At 41.4% G+C, this 19,825-nt stretch overlaps 1 protein-coding gene across 1 annotated transcript in view; it reads left to right on the top strand.

Annotated features, from left to right (window-relative positions):
- The first annotated feature begins 252 nt into the window (after positions 1-252).
- The window catches only part of STMND1 (stathmin domain containing 1), a 116,481-nt gene continuing 96,908 nt past the window's right edge, over positions 253-19,825 (top strand). The window contains 1 exon segment of the mRNA XM_054381960.1: positions 253-412. Coding sequence (XP_054237935.1) covers positions 253-412 — 160 coding nt within the window.

The raw sequence follows: 19,825 nt of genomic DNA, 5'->3' as shown, positions 1-19,825 counted from the left end.
CACTGCTGCATCCCTCAGAAAGCTCTACATATGCTATTAAAACAACCATCGCTTGAAAACAACTCAGCACCTTCTATGCTAGAAGTAACAACTCACAGGCAAACTACTCATCTATTAACATTTTTCATTAAAACAATCACTCCCAGCTGGGACTTATGAAAGACCCTGCCAGGCCAAAATGTCAGCCCAGTTACGGCATTTATTATTACAACTGTCAGGCCAGACAGGATTGCTGCAGAGGATCCAGCAGGCATGCTCAGACAGGAGCTCATGCCTGTGGGCCAGCTGCTTCATGAACAGAACCGGCGAATGTCAGATGTCAAGTTCTTGTTTCCGGTCCTGACCTCGTCCTCTTTGACCACCATGGATCATTTTAGCCATTTAGCAACTGGCAAAGACCCCATCAGCCAGGGTGAGCATCAGTGTTGTCCTGATTTTAGAGCTGATGAAGCTCTTTGTCTCAGCTTTCCCTACTTTTAAACTACTATAGCATGGCTTCAAGCAGCAGGGGAGGGACAATCTGGCGGATAAGGTTTACTTCCCTCAAGATGGTGGCTGCTCCCCATAGCCACATGCTTCAGGAGAGGTGGCTGAGGGCCTCTGTAAGCTGCAGGTCTGCATTCAGGAGTGACTGGCTGGTCCTGGTGCAAAGAGAAGATTGCACTCGGGTTTCACAATGGAGTTCATGGAAGTCAGTGGAAATTGAACAGCAGCCAAGGTGGAGAGCCATGTAGAACAGATGTCTTTACAAAGGATAAAACAAACAAAACAAAACAAAGTACTCAGAGCCCAAGTTGGAACTCTTGGCCCACACTAAATCTGTAAAAAGCTCCAAAGTGCTCTAGAGGGAAGCCGACTGACACAAATTCCACAAGTATAAAAGTAAAACACATTTGCATTGCTAATTTGATAAAGGACTTCTTGACCCAAAGTCAAATACTAGCACAAGTCTTCTGCATGGAAAAGCTCTGATAAGCACGCTCTTTAACACTCTCTGAACATTCAGTAACGCTCCTTTCTAAAAGTCCATGTGCTTCTCCTAGTGTCTGATGCTAATTATCTTATCAGATAGCAGGCAGCCCTGTGCTGAGTAGGTATGTAATATATTAGCCTTGGGGAGGGATGAGAAAAAAAAAAGAAGAGAAAAGCCTTATCTTTCTATTTGAAACTGCATATGATCCTTGTGAATCTGTGGAAAGTTTCCTCTGCAGTACAGACCTTATATAAGGAAGATAAAGAAGAACGTAGGGGAAAAAAAAAAGGAAGCAGCAAACTCATACAGCTTTTGGGCTGCAACTCTCCAGACTGTTCCTTTCTGTTGAATTTTCTCCTCTATCAGTATTTCGGAATGACATGCAGGTTAAACTGTTCATCTGGCATGGAAAGCAGATTTGGTAATTGCAAGTTTACATTACACTATAAACGAGCAGATTATAGTAAACAGATGAACTGTGTAAATAAAATAACACTGCTCAGCTCTCCTTTGTGACTTGTATTCTGATACCACTACAACTGCTTTTACTACAACTACTACTACTACTGCTAGGCTTCAGCTGACAGCTCAGCCTGAAACCTCTTATTCATATTTATTACAATGTCCGCTGTTTTGAGAGCAAAAAGGCATGAAGGGCTTATTGGCCAGAGGCTCTCTAACCTAGCAGGCCTGCCTGGGAAATCAATATGCTGCACTCAAGAGCACAAAGATGGACTGTAAAGCCAGGGCTGGCGATGGAACACGCACTGCATCTGGAAGGACATGGAGACAGCCAGCTCTGCGCTGCCAGAAGCCTTCCAGACTGCACATGTTTGCACACCAACCTCGTGGCATCCTTCCAAGACAATTTGTGAACCTTGGTTCACACCATTTTCAAAGTAGGTCATACGCAGTAATCTCAGCTGAGGAGAGATACACTGTCAGCAGCAGTCGCTGCAAGGAGGGCGATAGCTACAACCAATGAGCGAGCTGGTGCAAGCTGAGAGCCTGGGAGCTGTGGAAATAGTCGGTCTGGGGCCAGCTGCAGCAAGGTGCTCACCCTGCTCAAACAGCTGACAGGCGAGTTCCAGCAGACCCAGCCTCTTACCATTTATAGCTACAAAAGCACTGAGTGTTCTCATGGACAAAACCACCAGTACAGCTTAAATATTAATCTGAATGAAAATACAGTAGGAGAAGAAATCTAACCTTTGCGTAGCTCTGTGCTGTGGACAGCAGGAATCACAGCTAGTTCTGAATTGTGAGATTTACATTTACTGTGAGTTTTAGATTATTGCTTCCCAACATACTTCTGTCACCTGCCCCTGCTCTGACAGACAAAACACAGATGTGTTTTTGACAGAGAGGGATTCCTAAAGCACTTAGAGTTTCCTTCATTTTCCTATACCCATGGCTTGAACTGATTTAAGGGCACAGAATAAAAATGGGCACATTTAAAGGTCTATTTTTGAAAGATGGTGTCCAGGAAAATAAATGCAGAAATGAGTATACGGAGTATGTTACAGTTCCACACTGTAACAATACAAAGACCATCAAAGAACTACCAGTTTAAAGTGACAGCATGAAACTTTGCAGGCATAGGAGCTGTTAGAAATGCGTCACCTTTAAACACAGCCTGCACATCAGAGATGACTTGATGCTAGAAAGCTGAAGGATTGCCTGAAGAGTGCAACTGTGTTATGCAATTCTGTAAAAAAAGCATTAATTTTAAACCAGGCTGAATTTAACCATGCTGTTGGTCTACAGTTACATGAATCTGAATGAAAATAAGCTCGCTGCAGAAATTCCCCTAATATAATGGGTGTGCATCATTTTTAGCACTGACATCAACATGGACACAGCAGAACTGGGCAATCATTGCTTTATTGCATCTGGCAAAGGAGAAGGACTGACCTCCCTGTTTGAAAAGTGCTTTTCTCTTTTCTTTCTTTCCCTGAGAAGCATCAGCCTGGAAATCTTAAACAGAAAGACACAAGTGTTTCCTGAAGTTACCACACTCTATACAAAGAGAGAGGAGATTTGGCATGTTGTAGACTAGCAACAAAGCTTATCCTCCTGTCCAAGAAAGAGTGCACAGAATGATTTTCTGCTTCCTTGGGAGTGACCTAGCCAATCAACTGCTTGTCCAGACAGTTGTAAGACATGCAGAAACATGCAACAAACAGTTACTGTTATCAGCTAAAAGACTGCTGCAATGACTTTCTGTGCAAGTTTACAGCAAAACCCCTAAGTCCAGACAGGGTTATCACTCAGTACATCATCAAGAGAACAATTTATTCTCTAACATGGGATGTGGTATTTACCTGACAAAAATCATATTAACTTGCTCGTTATAACTAAGCTCAAGAAGAAAAGTAACCACCAAAAATCCCTTTTGCTTCAGCCTCCCCAGAAGAAAATCCCTTTAAGTTAAATTGTAACAAAGAAAACACTCAGACACTTTGCTTTTTTTTTTTTTTCCCAGAATGACAAAGAAATATTGCAGTGGTTTTGAATGGGCCCGGTATTGAACAACTGCAAGTCAGATGAGTTTTATTACTTTTCAGGCTAACTTTTGCTTTTTCTCAGCCAACTGCTTACAGTTGTCATCTTAGGATTGAGAGCAAGTTACTTTGAAAACAAATTTGTTCAGAAACCTTTTTAAAATGATACAGAAAAGAAAATAATCTTTTGTGGTTTTAATTTCAGCTTGGATGTAACCTCTTTATTTTTTTTTCTTCAGTCTTTGAAAGGAATGAGTCTGAAATGCTAAACAGGTCACGAGTAATTATGCATCCACCTGAAAATTAAACACACATTCAATAGCTTAACTAACAGCATATGCTAATTTACAACAGGTGTATGTCACTCATTTTTTTCATGGTTGATCATTAGGTTGTAAGCAAACCTAGATCCTAGCAAACCCAGAGAAGAAACACTGTAATCTTTCTGCAGGCTTAATAGGAAAGAGACAACAGCAAGGTGATACTGTGTTGATGAAGCTGATCTGATACTGCAGGGCAGCCGCAGCAGGCATTGTGTGTCTGAAATCCTAGTGTGATGTGCAGGGGGTGGTTTCTGGGGTCCTAAGGCCTGGCCAAGCTCCTGGACAGCTGCCTTCAATTCTCTAAAAACCTGTGTCTCTGTTGAACAGACAGACAAAGGTTTTGGCAAATCCTTTTATTTTCAGTCCAGATCCAAATTTATTTTCTAGGACAGGCACATCTTCTTGTGCTAGCATTACTGAATATTTTTGTTAGATTACTGTGTTTTCCCTGATCTTTCCTAACACAAGTTTGGCAGCAGCATTTCAGATGCACAAAAGGAATTGAATCTGCATTTCTCTTGTTTGAGTTAACATCTCTCTTACAGATTTCCTTGGTGGTAAAAAAAAAAAAAAACAACATTTTTCTTTGACCTGGAGAGGGGCCACAGCACTGGCAGAGATCAAAGGCCCAGTGAAGAAGTGTAAAGGACCTCAGCATGGCATCCACAGAGGTGCATGGTGGCACATATGAGCTGTGAACTAACATAGCTGGTTTGTATGTGACCTGCCCATCTGCAGCTGAACACCTACTGTGAGTTTGGGAATTTTTGGAGTCAGTGCTGCAGTACTCTTATTAAAGTGGTGCTGGCTGAGGGAGATCTTTGGCTAATGCTGAGACTGACGGTGGATTAAAGATGGCTTACATCAACCCTTGCTTCCTTATCCCAAGTTCTCTGAGATCAGCACAGGTAAGGTATGAGTAGCAAGACCTGGCTCTTCCCAACTATCTTTGCACTTACTAAAACCTGCCTTCAAATCATGCCAGATACCTGCTGCATCAGGGTCAGGAACCACACATATCACCTCACAGAGCTAAGGCTTTTCTCCTGTTTAACAAGTCGTCCCACCCTCCTGATGATGTGGTTTCTAGAATACTCTAGTTAGGCTTGGAAGACTTCACATGATCTCTTCTGCCTAGGATCAGCAGACAGCTAGACAGCAGAAGCATGGAGATAAAAAAAATCGGATTTTTACTACTGCATCAGTAGTAAAACAGTAGTAGAACAGCACTACTGTTCAGTAGCATGCACAAACTGACACAGTAGAAAAGGCTTTCCACTACAGCATCTCTGTTGCATTGATAATACTAAGTCTTGGGTGCTACTGGTTGTTCGTTACGGCTTCACAGTTCTTGTTGGCCAGAAAGAGCATCCTCTACTTGAAACCCAGGAAACAGGATTTGTTCCATTCACTTCTTTCTCCTCCCTTCCATCCCCTCAGCTATGCTCTCAGGAGCCTGGGAATAAGCCTGATGTGGCAGCTCTACAGAAGTCATAGAATCATAGAATCAGTCAGGGTTGGAAGGGACCACAAGGATCATCTAGTCCCAACCCCCCTGCCATGGGCAGGGACACCTCACACTAGAGCAGGCTGGCCAGAGCCTCATCCAGCCTGTCCTTAAACACCTCCAGGGATGGGACCTCAACCACCTCCCTGGGCAACCCATTCCAGGCTCTCACCACTCTCATGGTGAAGAGCTTCTTCCTCACTTCCAGCCTGAATCTCCCCACTTCCAGCTTTATTCCATTCCCCCTAGTCCTATCCCTACGTGAGATCCTAAAAAGTCCCTCCCCAGCTTTTTTGTGGGCCCCCTTCAGATACTGGAAGGCCACAATAAGGTCACCTCGGATATACTGACAAAACTGAAAGCAGAAGGCAGCTAAGAGGTTCCAAGGTTAACGTATTACACCTGATGTTACTGACCAAACTGCTTAGTTGACCTCCACTGGATTAGCTGTTTTAGTTTAGTATTTCACACCTCCTGCACCCAGAATGTCAAACCACTTTAGCTTACATAAGAAAGAGCCTGCTTCTCCACCCCATTCATTCAGGACAGGTAGCACAATGGCTGGCACAGCCAAGAGTACTCCATGCCCCAGGGCCATCAGTGTACCTGGGCTTTTAAAACCATCTGATGATTTGCAACCTGTGAGCTTAGCACCACCCAGCTAAATGCAACCCTGCAGTTTAAAGCACATGAGATTTTCTTGTGCTGGCATCAAACATAACATACTAATCCTTCTAAGCTTTTGTTAATAACTAACTAACTAAATAAATAAATACATACATACTTCATGGCAGCAAAACCTTCATTTCCAAGCTCAAACTGAGTGCAAACTGATGGGACATTGGCTTCCTGATTCTGCAGAGAAAGAGCTCCTGTGCTTATGCTGCTACTCTTCCACCACAGTGCTGCCATCCAGCACCTGCTGATGGAATGACCAAGATCTTGACCTGTTCTCCAGCAAGGCCCCATGCCATGCAGGGAAACCCAAGAACCCCTCTAATTTAACACTAAAAGCTTGCAAAGACTAGAATCGCAGGCAGGAATGGGTACTGCAATAATTCCCAAGAGAAAAAGATCTTGAAGGAAGGAGGCTGAAGGAAAGGACGAGGAACAGAAATAGCTTACTTGCTTCCTCTTCCAGAGGAGCAGAAAGGAGGGTGAAGGATGCTGAAATGAGAACGCAATTCTTTTTCCCCTATGGCTATTGGGAATTTGACAGGAAAAGGAAGACCTGCTCTAGTTCAACAGCTAGAAATGGAAGTTTCATACAGAACAAATACTTACTAACTAGAAAATGAGCTGAGGAACATACTGTATATCGAGGCAGGCTCCTGCAGTAACTTCCTTGCAGAAAACCCCCAAATCTCAAGTGCTGGTAGGAGTAAGGGACTGAGCTTCTTGGAAGACACTAATAGCAGCGTGTAATAGAAGTTCTCTCATCTTATTCTAGTGTGTGTACCCACATCAGCCTTGTTGGTAGAAATAAATTTCTTGAGAGCATTTGACTGATCTAAAATTGTACCAATTTCCTTATATTTTCTTCAGTAAAATGGTGAACATCAACCTGCTGATTGTTCTTAATTTGACCATATTATGGTGTGTTGATGAGAGCAAATACTATAAAATAATAACAATGTTTGTTGGGATGTATTATTAATTTTTGTCATAAGCTTAATACCCCATGCTTTATTAATTCAGGGTACTTTTCTCTTGCCCACTCTTTTATTCACCTGGCTAAGTCCTGAGCCCTGCTAGTATCTCAGTGGTCAGTGAGACTCACACAATCACCAAAACTGAGACTTGCCTCAATGTAAACAATGTAACTTTTTTTTTTTTTTTGGCACTTAAGTCGATTTGGCCTAAGCCACATAATGCAGAGTTCTGTCCCATCTGTTTGACTTAATTATAATAATTGCAGAACCTAATTTTGATTCCAAATATAATTAATTAATGCTATACTACAGGCTGGGTGGGTAAGGGGAAGAACTCCTCTGTTTCCAATTCCTAAAAAAAAAAAAGAAAACTCAGCCAAACCAAAACAAGGTCAGGAAGACTTTTTTATATTATTTTTCAGTGTTAGTGCTGAAGACTTAATAACCACAGAATGTGCTCTGTGGTCTCTAGTTATTTCATATCACAAGCAAACATTGTTTGCTGGCAAACAATTTGCTAAAACATATTAACTTGATTTTTTTTCTGTGCCAACATACAAAAGATTTGCTCCATGTAGGGAAATTTACAGCACAAGATATATTAGCCCTGTAAACTGTATGTAATTTGAAATTCTACTAATATCTGAATTAAGCTGTAGGCAATATCATTTTAGATAGGTTAATTTTTGTTGATTCTGATCAAGTTGCAAACAGGGGGGTGGAGAAAAGCCATCTAGTGGACAAAATGCAATTAGGTACCAGAAAATATTTTCAGGCACAAACCTTTGCTGGAGAACTCTTTTTTCATTGTCACTCATCTGCAGCACTGCTTATCTAGTAATACTCTGTAAGTTTCTGGGAAATGAGGGGGTTTACTGGTGGGCAACAGAATAGATCTCTAAGCTCAGCTTTTTGGCAGGTAAGTGATTGTCATAAAACATATGAGCTGCTTAGTCCCTCCTATGCCTCACAGAGAATTCATCAGCATATTTCTTACAACACTATGAGGGCCATCAGTTGACCGAATATCTTATCACTAGATTTGACACTATCTGCAAAGCAGACTGCATTGCCACAGGGCTTAAATAGCTGAGCTAATATTTAAGCTTTTGTCCCCTCTGATCCCTGAAAAACAATGAGAAGAGACTTTGTGACTTAGTAAATGGATGAGCCAAATAGCACTTAGAACAGCCTTTTACTCCAGTTGTCTTCGAGGTTCTCTGGGAGGCAAGATTGGGGAGGTATGGGGACTGTGACGCAGATCAGCTGAACAGTCCCCCTCAAACATGTGTGCAATTTATTCAGCATCTAATGTGAAAAGTGGGGAGAAGGGAACAAAAACCTCTCCTCTCAATGTTATTGACAATACTCACTGGTCTTTGCTGAAATGCTGCCTACTAGAGTTGCAGCGTCTTGTGCCATGAGTTAAGTAGCTGAATACGTCATGAGCAGATGGGTCTAGCTCTGCACTGCTCTCCTTTCATTTATGCCAGGGAGCTCAAGGGAATAAACACAGCAGACCTTTCTTACGCAACATTTTCAGAGACCTAGACCCCAAATTCATGTTCCTTTACCACAAAGTTCAGATCATATAACTAGACACTTTCAGCTAATCTTGAAGAGCAGATAATTATCACTCGTGCCCAGGCAGGCCAAAGTATTGAAACCAAAGTATATTTTTTTGTGAGATTACAACAACACAAGCCATCATCATCAGAGACTATAACGTGATGATGCAAGCAAACATTTGTGACTCCTGCTGCTCCAGGCAGAATACTGAAGTGGGATTAGTGACCTGCCACTTAGAGACTGATCTGATACTGAAGCAACAGGGTTTGTAACCCTTTCATTTCAGATAATAGGTAACCCCAAGTATTTTGTTTTCCTATTAAAATAAAAAAAACATATATATCCAAATTAAATTTTTGAAATGGTTGGTCTCAGGAGCATCCTGTGCAATAATTTCCACCTGTCACCTTTGCAGGGGCATGCATTTACCTGGAGGTCTCAGTGGCCTCCCTTTCCCACTAACACGGCATATACCTGCTTAGACATCTCACAATAGTAGCAAGTATCACCCCACATTGCTCCTCTGTTTGCCCCTGGATGAGGACTATTTAACACATCACTTTTGACACAGCCACCATTGCTGTGCTCACACAATCCTTGATACAAGAGAAGGGAACAGAGGCTCCCAAGCTACCTTGCACAGACTTTCTCTGCAGCTTCTTATTCATCCCCTAATGAATCACAGCCTTTTTTCATAATAACCAAATAAGGATTTCAGGGTTTGGCCCATTCACTACATTCTGTTTTAATACAGACAAAAATGGAACACAAAATAGTGCCAAAGGGGCATCAGCAGGGGCAACCTTTTTTGCTATTTTCATATCTGCAGTTCTCAGTTCAGCAATGACAACTGGCTGTTCTTCATGACTACAAGGCAAGGAATTCATAAACAGTAATAATAATATTAACTGTCCAGCAAGGCCTCATCCCAGCAATGCATAAGTGCAGGACTGGCAGGGAGCAGAAAAATGCTGGTCTGCTCCTTTACAAAGCCTGCAATATAAACTTTGCACTGTCAGTTTAAAACTCTGGCATCTGCCTCTGCAAATGGGGAGGAACCCATTTTCAGATACTTGTGAAATATAAACTTCAGCTGTTGCCAAGCTCAGAGATAGATTTTGCTCCTTTTTATTTTTAAAAGTTTTCTGAATATGTGAAGAAACCCACAAAGCCATTTTAGAGATGTGTAGCTATGAAAAATGTAACATGCTTCTGTTTTTTTTAAGCAGCATTCTCAATCATTGTAATTATTCCTTGAGAATGCTTTTAAAAAAACAGAACCATGGCTATTTTTCACAGCTACAAACCCCTAAAACAGCTCTAGAGCTTTCTGTGAAAGTTAACCAAAAAATTGCCTTTCAGCTAAGAACAGTAAAAATAGATCAAAAACCAATTAGCTGGCCCACATGGCAGAAGACAGGTGTGCTTTGGATGTGGCATTTATACAGAATCAGGATAAGCTTTTTTTTTTTTCACTTTTACACAGATTTTTGAAGACTATAAATACCACAAACCTCTTCTTGCCAATGCCCATCACATCTATTTAAAGCACTGGCCACTTGAAGAATAACCTTAGGATGCTGCCTGAAACATTTATTCTTGCTTCCTACCAAGTTATAAAACAGAATTAACATTAAAAGCAGCTGACTGATTGGTGAATTATGGTAATAACAAGCCTTCAAAAGCAAAACCGAGAAAATGGAAAGCACAACCAGAGAGAAGGTTGGGAATGCTGAAACCAATTACAATGGCTTTAGTGTCACACCTGTTTAAATGAATGCCAAATCCAGCACAGAATTATTTACATTATGTTATTAACAAAGGGACATATGAGTAATGGGAAAATAGAAATGGTTTATGAAAAGCAGGATTTACCAAAACCAGCTTAAAACTTCAGGTATTTCTGGTGGAAAGCAAAGGCTGTGGTCTGACCTGCTGCTCTGGCTGCCCCTTCACAGGGCAGAGAGGCTCCTTCTCCCTGAGCCAACTCCAGCTGCTGGTCACTGTTGTCAAGCTGCCTGACTTAAGCCAGAGTAAATACTCATGTAATTGCCCCATATGAAATTCATCCAGAATGATCTTCCCCCTTTTAGATACTTGTAACAGAGGTTATTTTTTAAAACTAAATTGCTCAAGCAGAAACAGCTTGAGGAACCGATCCTACAAGAAACTGCCAAAGAGGGATCACCCTTTGCAGACATGTAGTGAGTGACAAGCAAATGGGAAGAGGCTGAGAGCATCAGCTTCTTCCCCAGGCCATAGTCTTACCAAAAAAAGGAGGTATCAGGATGTTCTTCTTGGAGTTTACAATTCCTCTCCTCCTCCCATTTTTTTGAACATTTACCTCTATACAAGATGGTTCCTCACTGTATAAGATACTTCATGTATTAAAGCATGTGACAGGCAAGAAAAGAACACATTTCTAACTGGACCAAATGCAAAGCTGAGAGCTGAAGTACCCAAAGGAGCCTGCCAAGGCTGCCCAGGGTCAGTGATACCTGTGGATCCCAGGTCCCAGTCTCCTCTCCACAGCATTTCTTGAATACCCTACCTTCCTTTCACCTTTAAGATCTTGTCCTGTTGCTGATGGTTTGGGCAGGTGGCCATCAATGGAAATTGCTGGACCATAAAAAACCAAGCCCTCCTCCTCACTAATCTCGTCCTCTCTCTGAAAAATTGCAGGCCATCTCAGGCAGATTGCTTTGATTGGACTTTCCCAAGACTAGCTATAACTAAAATGCTTTTTCTCTCAATTAAGCCTTTTATGATGCTTTGACTTTAACTAGTTCAGAGATGGTCTCTCAAGCCAGAGGACAAATCAAGCTGTCTCCTTTGCTTCCAGCAAGCACATTTGATGGCTTTGACCTTGCAATAACTATTGTCCACTCTAGTCATAGCCAGGATACACATAATTCACTATGATTATTTGTTTAACTCAGCAATATGACAGAAAAAAACATTTCTCATTTTACGCCAAATAGAGCCACCTTACAAAAGGACTTGCTCTGTATCTATATATAAGTTGCTATCAAAAGAGCAGCAAGTTTCCACAACTCAAGTTTCATTTGAGCAGCAAAATGAAGAGGCTCTCCTCCATTCCCATACCTACCACAAGCACAATACAGATAAGAAAACAGAGGTTTCTGCACCCTGGCAAAGCTCTGGGGAAATTAAGAATGGAAATAAACATTGTATAAGAAGGAGCACAGCACAGAATGAAAAAAGGCAGAATTCAATACAACGTTCAAAGCTCATCTCAGAGGACTTTGCCAGCTCCCCTCCGTCTCCTAAAAAAATGCTCATTCCAAGAGTAGTTGAACACCACAAAGTGACCATGGGCTCCAACAGAAGTCTGTGAATCTGTTCCCAAGAAGCTCCCAACCATGCTTCAAAACCCAAGATGACTGCCATTTAAGGTTCTCCAGGGCTGAAAGAGCTTACACATAAGATTTTCCTCTCACAACAAAGAACACCAGGACCCAGAAAGAGTTCCAGCTGATTTTCCAAGCAGCAAGGGACTGGCTTTCTCAAATACAGCTGCTTTCTTCATTAAAAGACTAAAAATAGTTCTGCTCCTAGCAGGCTGACTTCCTTTTAAGCATTCTGCCATATCCATGCGTGTATTTCATTCAGGGTTTCTGCATGTCTACGACACTGTGATTCTATTTCAGCCTTTAAGTACATTCAAGAAATTTTTCATTTCCCTCTCCCATATTCATTCCAGATGTCCTGAACTGTCCAAAACTGTTTCATGTTAGGAGAATTTGTAGGGATATTCTGGCATTCAAACTGCTCCCATCTGCTTCATTATTTTCAGGAAAGATCAACTTTCTTAGACCACAACCGTTCACAAATATGTACAATGAGTTTATGGGTTTAAAACATCCATTAACGGTAGATGTTTGGATTGTACTTTGTGCTATAAGAATAATTAAATATTGCTATATCAGGCTTTCACTTCTTGCTTTTAGAGTGATGCTGGAGTGAGAAACCTGAAGAACTGAAGGATATCCTATGTCTCAGAGGGCATACTGCAACAGCAGTAAACGATTCTTTATAACATGGTGCTAGCAAGCAACACCGTTTGGAAAAGGAAGACTGAAGGTGAGGTGAAAGTCTATGGGAGCACATGCTGCAGAGGTCCTTTTGGTCCCACCACCTTGTTTTCCAGATCAGGAAAAACTAGGCACTGCCACTCTCTTCCAGCTCATGAAAACATCATGGGTGTGAAAAGGGAAGTGAAAGAGGGTACATAGGAAGGGAGGAATCAGGGGTGGGATATGCTCCTTTGCTCTCCTTAATGCAAAGTTAGCATATGCTTGGATCCATCTAGCTCCAAACTCTTCTAGATGCCTCAGTTTAGATCTAAAGTAAAAATCTGTGGCATATTCAGTTCTGAGCAAAAATGTTCAGTGATGAACAAATAGAATCATAGAATCATAGAATCAAGAAGGCTGGAAGAGACCTCAAAGATCATCGAGTCCAACCTGTCACCCTAAACCTCATGACTATCTAAACCATGGCACCAAGTGCCACGTCCAATCCCCTCTTGAACACCTCCAGGGATGGTGACTCCACCACCTCCCTGGGCAGCCCATTCCAATGGCCAACCACTCTCTCTGTGAAGAACTTTCTCTTCACCTCCAGCTTAAACCTCCCCTGGCGCAGCTTGAGACTGTGTCCTCTTGTTCTGGTGCTGGTTGCCTGGGAGAAGAGACCAAACCCCTCCTGGCTACAACCTCCCTTCAGGTAGTTGTAGACAGCAATGAGGTCACCCCTGAGCCTCCTCTTCTCCAGGCTAAACAGTCCCAGCTCCCTCAGCCTCTCCTCATAGGGCTTGTGCTCAAGGCCTCTCCCCAGCCTCGTTGCCCTTCTCTGGACATGCTCCAGCAATTCAACATCTTTCCTAAACTGAGGGGCCCAATAACATGTTAAAAATTTGATGGACACACTCATCAGAGCTAGGCAGTATCAGAGGAATGCATTTACTTCTATCCCAGGAAAGCTTCAAACTAGAGACACCACACCCAGCCTCTAACGAATATTCCCACTGAAGTAAATGGAAAAATTCCAGGCTTTGGAAGCTATTCCTGTCCCCCACAAAAGTTAATGGATATGCCATTGATATAAAAGAATGCAGCCCTTCAGACAATAGATAAAAAGTAACTTCACCAAGAAGATCAGCAAAAAGGCCATTCAGGATCAGCTTCATTGCATGTAAGGAACCAAAGTTCTCCAGCTTCAGCAAGGGCAAGGCACCTTCAACCCATCCCAGGGCTCTTTATCCTGAACCCTTCAGCATGAGTCTCTCTACTGCTAGACAACTTCAAACATCATACTTTGTAGTGATGAGAATAGCAGTGGAAACAAATAAATAGTTGAACTCCTAAAACTCTAGCCTAAGGTGTATTTACTTTTCCAGAGTTTTGGTCATAAGTATGATGTGCTTCATTGAATCTGTCCAGGATGAAGCTGGGAAGTAACACAGATCCCAGCACTCAGGATATTTCTGGGTGGAAAGTATTTCCATAAGCATCATGAAACTTTGGTAGCATTTCTGCCCATCCTTAATCTTCTTGCAAGCGTAGCTGTGATATCTAATAAGCTTCAACAAGTACAACCTTTCAAATACAGATAAGCTGGTTTCAAAATGTTTATGCCACGGAAGATAACTAAAAGAGAATCCAAGGTCTTTTATTCTCAGTCTTGAGTTTCAGTAATGTGAATTGTGCCTGAGAACATGAAGGCATCCACAAACTCTTCTAATCCAACTTACTTTGTAACCTCACAGCCTTGGTCAAATTTTAAGGATGCTATCACTTTGGACTTTTTGAAGAGGAAAGGGAGAAGGCAAATACATTGAAGCCCAGATAGCACTATTTAACATAAAATATGATAAATGGTATCTACCTTCTCTCTCAAATGTGTACTAGATAGGTTCCTACAGGGTAAATAGTCTTGGCCATTTTCCCTAGTGCTAAAAAATGTAGGTTTCAGCTCTTCCTTCTTGGTAAATAGGAGACTGTAGCTCACAAGAAGGCAAATGCAAGCAGAAAGCAAATGAATCTGGCCATTTTTCACTCTGAACTATGCTGCTGCACTCCTATGGTAACCCCAACTAAGAACAAAGTTTGGCTTGATGTATTTTTTCCCTCTAAATGTCTCATTCCAACCATGTAACTATTCTACTTTCTGGTTAAACATTACAGGGAGTGTGTTAATTTCTGCTTCAGCTTATTTAGCTACACTAAATGCAAATGCTTCCTGTACTTATGAATACAATCTGTTCATAGTGAATAGTTTTGAAGATTTGGATGAGTTAAAACAGCAACAGTATCCATGTGGGACCAATCTTCCCTGGACAACTCTTATGCTTTGATTCATAAATTCTTTCCATAGGAAGTATCTGTGGAAAATCTCCAACACATCCAGAAATGCACAACTCTGTTGCTGGAATTATTTGGAATTCTTAATACTTATTGCTTCTCCTTTTATTCTTATTTTTATATAAGCACTGACTCTTGGGTTCACATGAGACCTTCATGCTTATTTTCCATTATTATGGATTGGGTGTTTTTAATAAATGCAATAACATCTGTTATTAGGACTGTCACATGAATCTATTAAAAAGCAGCTTCCAACTCTGAAATATCTAATTTCTGCATCTACTGGGTGTGTTAAGGCACCTCTTCACTTGCTATGACTGTTCTGCATGTTTGACTTACTCTGTGGCATGAAGATCCAGTTGCTTATGAAATGTGCATACTATTACCTGACAGGTCACAGAATTTCAGAAAACCCTGAGAAAACACTCAGCCTTGTGAGGGTGATAGTGGTGGGAGTGCAGTGGTCAACCTACAAGTGAACTTCTGAGACTCTTAGCATTCACAATTCAGGAAAAATGGAACAAAAGAGCAAAGGGGATGAATATGGCTACTGAGATGTTGGAAATGTTCCCACTTTGTCACAGACATTGGAGGCTGAAGAGTTTGTTTTCACCTTTCAGAAGCGTTAAGCCCTGTGCTCAGCTGTCCAGAACAGAGAGCTTAAACATTCCTGTGGGGTTTTCTGCTCATCTCAGGCAATAAGAAAGAGCAATTTCTATTTGCCATAGATCTCGGCCTGGGGAGTGTGGCTCTTTACCCTGGATTTTGCAGACTCCTTGGGTATGCCCTGTCTATCCAGGCTTTCATGCTGCAATGCCAGGTGTGGCCTTCACATGAGGAAGAGTTCTGCAGCTGTCTTGTTTCACCAACCTTGCTTGTGATTTGGTTCCCCCAAAGCAGTCCATGTTTTCCTGAATTAAAACTTAGGAACTTTATTAGAACTTCAGGCGACCATCAGGAAATTGCAGCTAGTCAAGAAGAAAGAACAAGAAAGTAATACTTATGGTGCATGTGGGTCCAGGAACAAAGTTAAGTTGTGATGGCACCTTATTAAAATTTCTTGTCAGTCACAGAAAAGATCTTAGGAACTTTTCACTAATTTGTCCTATGATGTCTGCATTTGATAGACTCCACTTTATTCAATACCTCTTCTCTCATTTTTTCACTCCTTCTAATGGTATCTCTTCCTTGTTACTTCACTGCTCAACAGCTCAGACAGGTTCCCGGATACAAGCCAATTCCCAGTGAATGCTGCAACCCTCGTATATGAGCAGTATTTCTCTCATGCTTTGTACAGATCTTGTCTGGCCACTCCTCTCAAGGTTAGACCAGTAATTGCAAATACCATTGTATTTCTCACCTCCCAGACCAAGACAAGACAAGTTCACTCCTCCTCTTAGTAGGAATGCTGAAGCAGCAGAACTCTTAGGGTAAGCACCCTGTGGGTTTCTTTTAAAAAACAAATTAGTCATATGCAGAGTGTATCTAGAGTGGAACGTCGACAAAGATAGAAGTCCATTTTCAGACCTAGCTATGCCAAATGAAGATGATCTTTCCAAGCCAACTCTCACATTTGCCAGAAGTGACAGCAAGTTGACCTGCTAGTGAGTGAGCATGCTTCATGTGAAATGTGGGAAGTTGACTTAAGATGCTTTAATATTTACTCTTTGTTCAATCAGTTTACCTTGATTTGAACAAGTTTATGAGACTCTAGCAGGTTTATGAGTGGCCCCTGTGATGCTGAGCCACAGGTCAGAGGGGACAGTTATCTTTAGTGTGGGTAATAAACCTCCAGGTAGGAGAGGGCTATTAGTAATCTTTTCAGATGGCAGGGCAGTACAGAAGAGAGAATATGCTTCCACAGTTCTGGATTAACATGAATATTCTTCATCATCACTGTAGTTCTTTCCTTTCCCTCGTAAGATTACCCTAGCAGTACAAGCAACTTTATGTAGTATCATCACATTTTCAGATCCTCATGAGGGTCTTCAACTACCCCAGTATCTGATGTAAGGACAACACAGCAGGACAACAAACAATCCAAGAGGTTCCTGGAGAGCATCAATGAGAAGTTCTTCCTCCAAGTGCTAGAGGAGCCAATGTAGAGAGGTGCTCTTCTGGACCTCAAACACATCAGCAAAGAGGGTCTTGTTGCGGATGTGAATATCAAAGTCAGCCTTGGCTGAAGAGACCATAAGATGGTGAAGTTCAGGATTCTGAAGGCAAGGAGAGTGAAATGCAAATTCACAACACTGGATTTCAGGAGAGCAGACTTTGGCCTCTTCAAAGATGTAGTCAGAAGTGTCCCATTGGATGAGGCCCTGAAGGAAGGGAAGCCCAAGAAAGCTGGCTTAATATTCAAGGATCATCACCTTCAGGTTCAAGATGGTCCATGGCAATGATTTAAAGTATGCTGGGAGGCCTGTGTGGATGAACAAATAGCTCTTAGTCAGACTCAAAAGCAAAAAGGAAGCATTAGAGGGTTTTCATGGGTTGAGTGCTCAAACTACTACAAGGGTGGATGCAAAGACAGGCAACATGGGAGGAAGATGGAGGCATTTTCCAAGCATCCTGGGACAAAGAAAGTCAAAGCCCAAATGAAATTGAATCTGGTGAAGGACAAAAACAACAAGAAGGGCTTCTATAAGTAAACAGGTAGCAAAGGAAAAGCTAAGGAAAATGCAGGCCTATGAGACTTAGTAACACAGGACAGGAAAAAGTCCAGGTCCCAGAAACAAGGGGTAAAAGGCTGGAAGAAGGAAGATGTACCCTTAGTGTAAGAGGATAAGATCAGGAAATTCTTAAAAAAACCTAGAGATATAAACATCTCCAAAGCCCTCAATATGATCCCTCAATATTGATGCACACATGACTGTTCAAAGAGCAAGGATGTTTTCAGTAATCATCTTTGATCAATCACAGTGACTGGGAAAAGTTCCTGAAGACCAGTAGAAAGCAAATCTCACTCTTGTCTTCAGGAAGGTCAAGAAGGGAGGATTTAGGGAAATACTTGGGCCTGGGAAGGTGATGGAGCATCTAACTCTGGAAAACATTTCCAGGAACACTAAGGACAAGAAAATCACCAGGGAATAGCCAGCACGGCTTCACCAAGGGGAGGACGTAGATAGCTGAACTTTAGTTTATGACAGATTCTAAATATTTTTTTAAAAATTAATATCCCTTTGTAAGAAATAGTCTCTGTACTTAGTTCTCAGAACATTTCTCTCTAACACTCAGTATATCCCAAGTAGTTTAGCATAGTTCTGAAGATTTTATTTCAGGGGCAAAGGAAACTGTTAAGCAATGTCAAAGATTACCTTCCATTAGGCTTGCCAGTCTGTAAACATGAAAGAAAACACACATAAAATTTGACTATGCTCTGATATTGGCTGATCAGTCTAAGCAAAAAGCAGGTATGACAAGTGTTCACATTTAAGTTGTAGTCATTACCTCATGCTTCATCCCTTCTGTTGATAGCAACCTTGTCATGCAGCCAAACAAACAACAACCAGCATAAATAAAATCGATCATTCTCCTTCTTATAGCACGGAAATGTTCATAATAAACCCCATCAGTTCCCACAGAGATACACTTTAACACAGCTAAGTTGCAGCTAGGAAAAAGAGACATAAACCAAAAATAGGCTAACAGCATCCAAAGCTACTCTGTTGAGATGTCTGCAGCTGTAAATGGGTTGGTTTGGCTTCTTGAGTTATAGTTTGCAGACACATCTATAAAAGATTATAGTTATGAGTTACTGTCATTTGTGTTTAACGGATTTTCCTGCTCTGCTACTGCAAGTTCCTAGAGTCTGGAGTTTTGCTTCTTGCCAGATCTAATCAGCTAATACTATGTTTTACAGTATTTACTTGTTAGCTACTAAATTTTGCATTCTCAGACCAAGGAATGAAGGAGTGAGTGCTACATGTTTGATTTGATTATGTAAAAACTGTCACTATTTTCATCTGCTTGTGCTATAGATATATTTGCCTTATGAAAGTCAAGAGGCTTATGCTGCTCCTGCATCTCAGATAAACATTTTACTACCCCTGTTTAGATGCAATTTAAAGCATAGCTGTGTTATCTTAACTTTACATATCATTGCCTTCTTGGTAGTCCTTACACAGCTTCTGCTAGCCTATAGCTAGTCGAGCCCCATCTTACAACCCTCTTTCATGCAAACAACTTTTGCAAATGCTAATACATGTGAACTTTTCCTTGCCCAGCAACTACTTCAGTTAATAAGGACTTTATGAAAAGATCTGAAACAACAGGTGGAAAGCACCTTTCATTTTCACCAAATTGGACTTCCAGTGACACCAGGAATTTGAATCAGTAAGGTACGTTTGCTATGGCTCTGCTTCATCACCCCTAAGAGGCACCATCACTTAAAACACCATCACTTACCTGAACTAAGATTTGGAACAGTAAATGACAAACTTACCCTGGAGAGTTCTATGTCTGATGTTAAATTCCCTGTAAAGAGTTCACAAGATCACACTTAATTTGAGCAAGATGCACTGTAGATTTGCATAAGTGATACCTCTGACATCCAAACAGCAGTCTACTGACACCACATAAGAACAGCACTACAAGTGAAAACAGACAAAGTCTCATGTGGAGTTGATGAGAACTGTAAGATCTACAAGGTCAATAAAAATGAGCCTTTGTGTGCTGCAAGGGACTACTGGAAAAATTAGCATGAAGGTAAAGGATGAAATTTCCAATCTGAGTAGAGCAGCTTTTAGCACAGATTGCAGATGAGCAGCACAATGATAGTTTGATGTGGTTTTATTTGCAGTAACCAAAGACAGTGCTGTGAAAATTTTATCCATCTTAGTAACTTGGTTCCTCTTTGTACTGCTTGTCTTTCAAAAGCACGTATTAAAGTACCACAAAATGCACACATGA

The sequence above is a fragment of the Indicator indicator genome, chromosome 6 (assembly GCF_027791375.1).
Source record: "Indicator indicator isolate 239-I01 chromosome 6, UM_Iind_1.1, whole genome shotgun sequence".
NCBI lineage: Eukaryota > Metazoa > Chordata > Aves > Piciformes > Indicatoridae > Indicator > Indicator indicator.
Note: the sequence above shows the minus strand (reverse complement) of the source record. Positions and strands in the feature narration are given on the sequence as shown.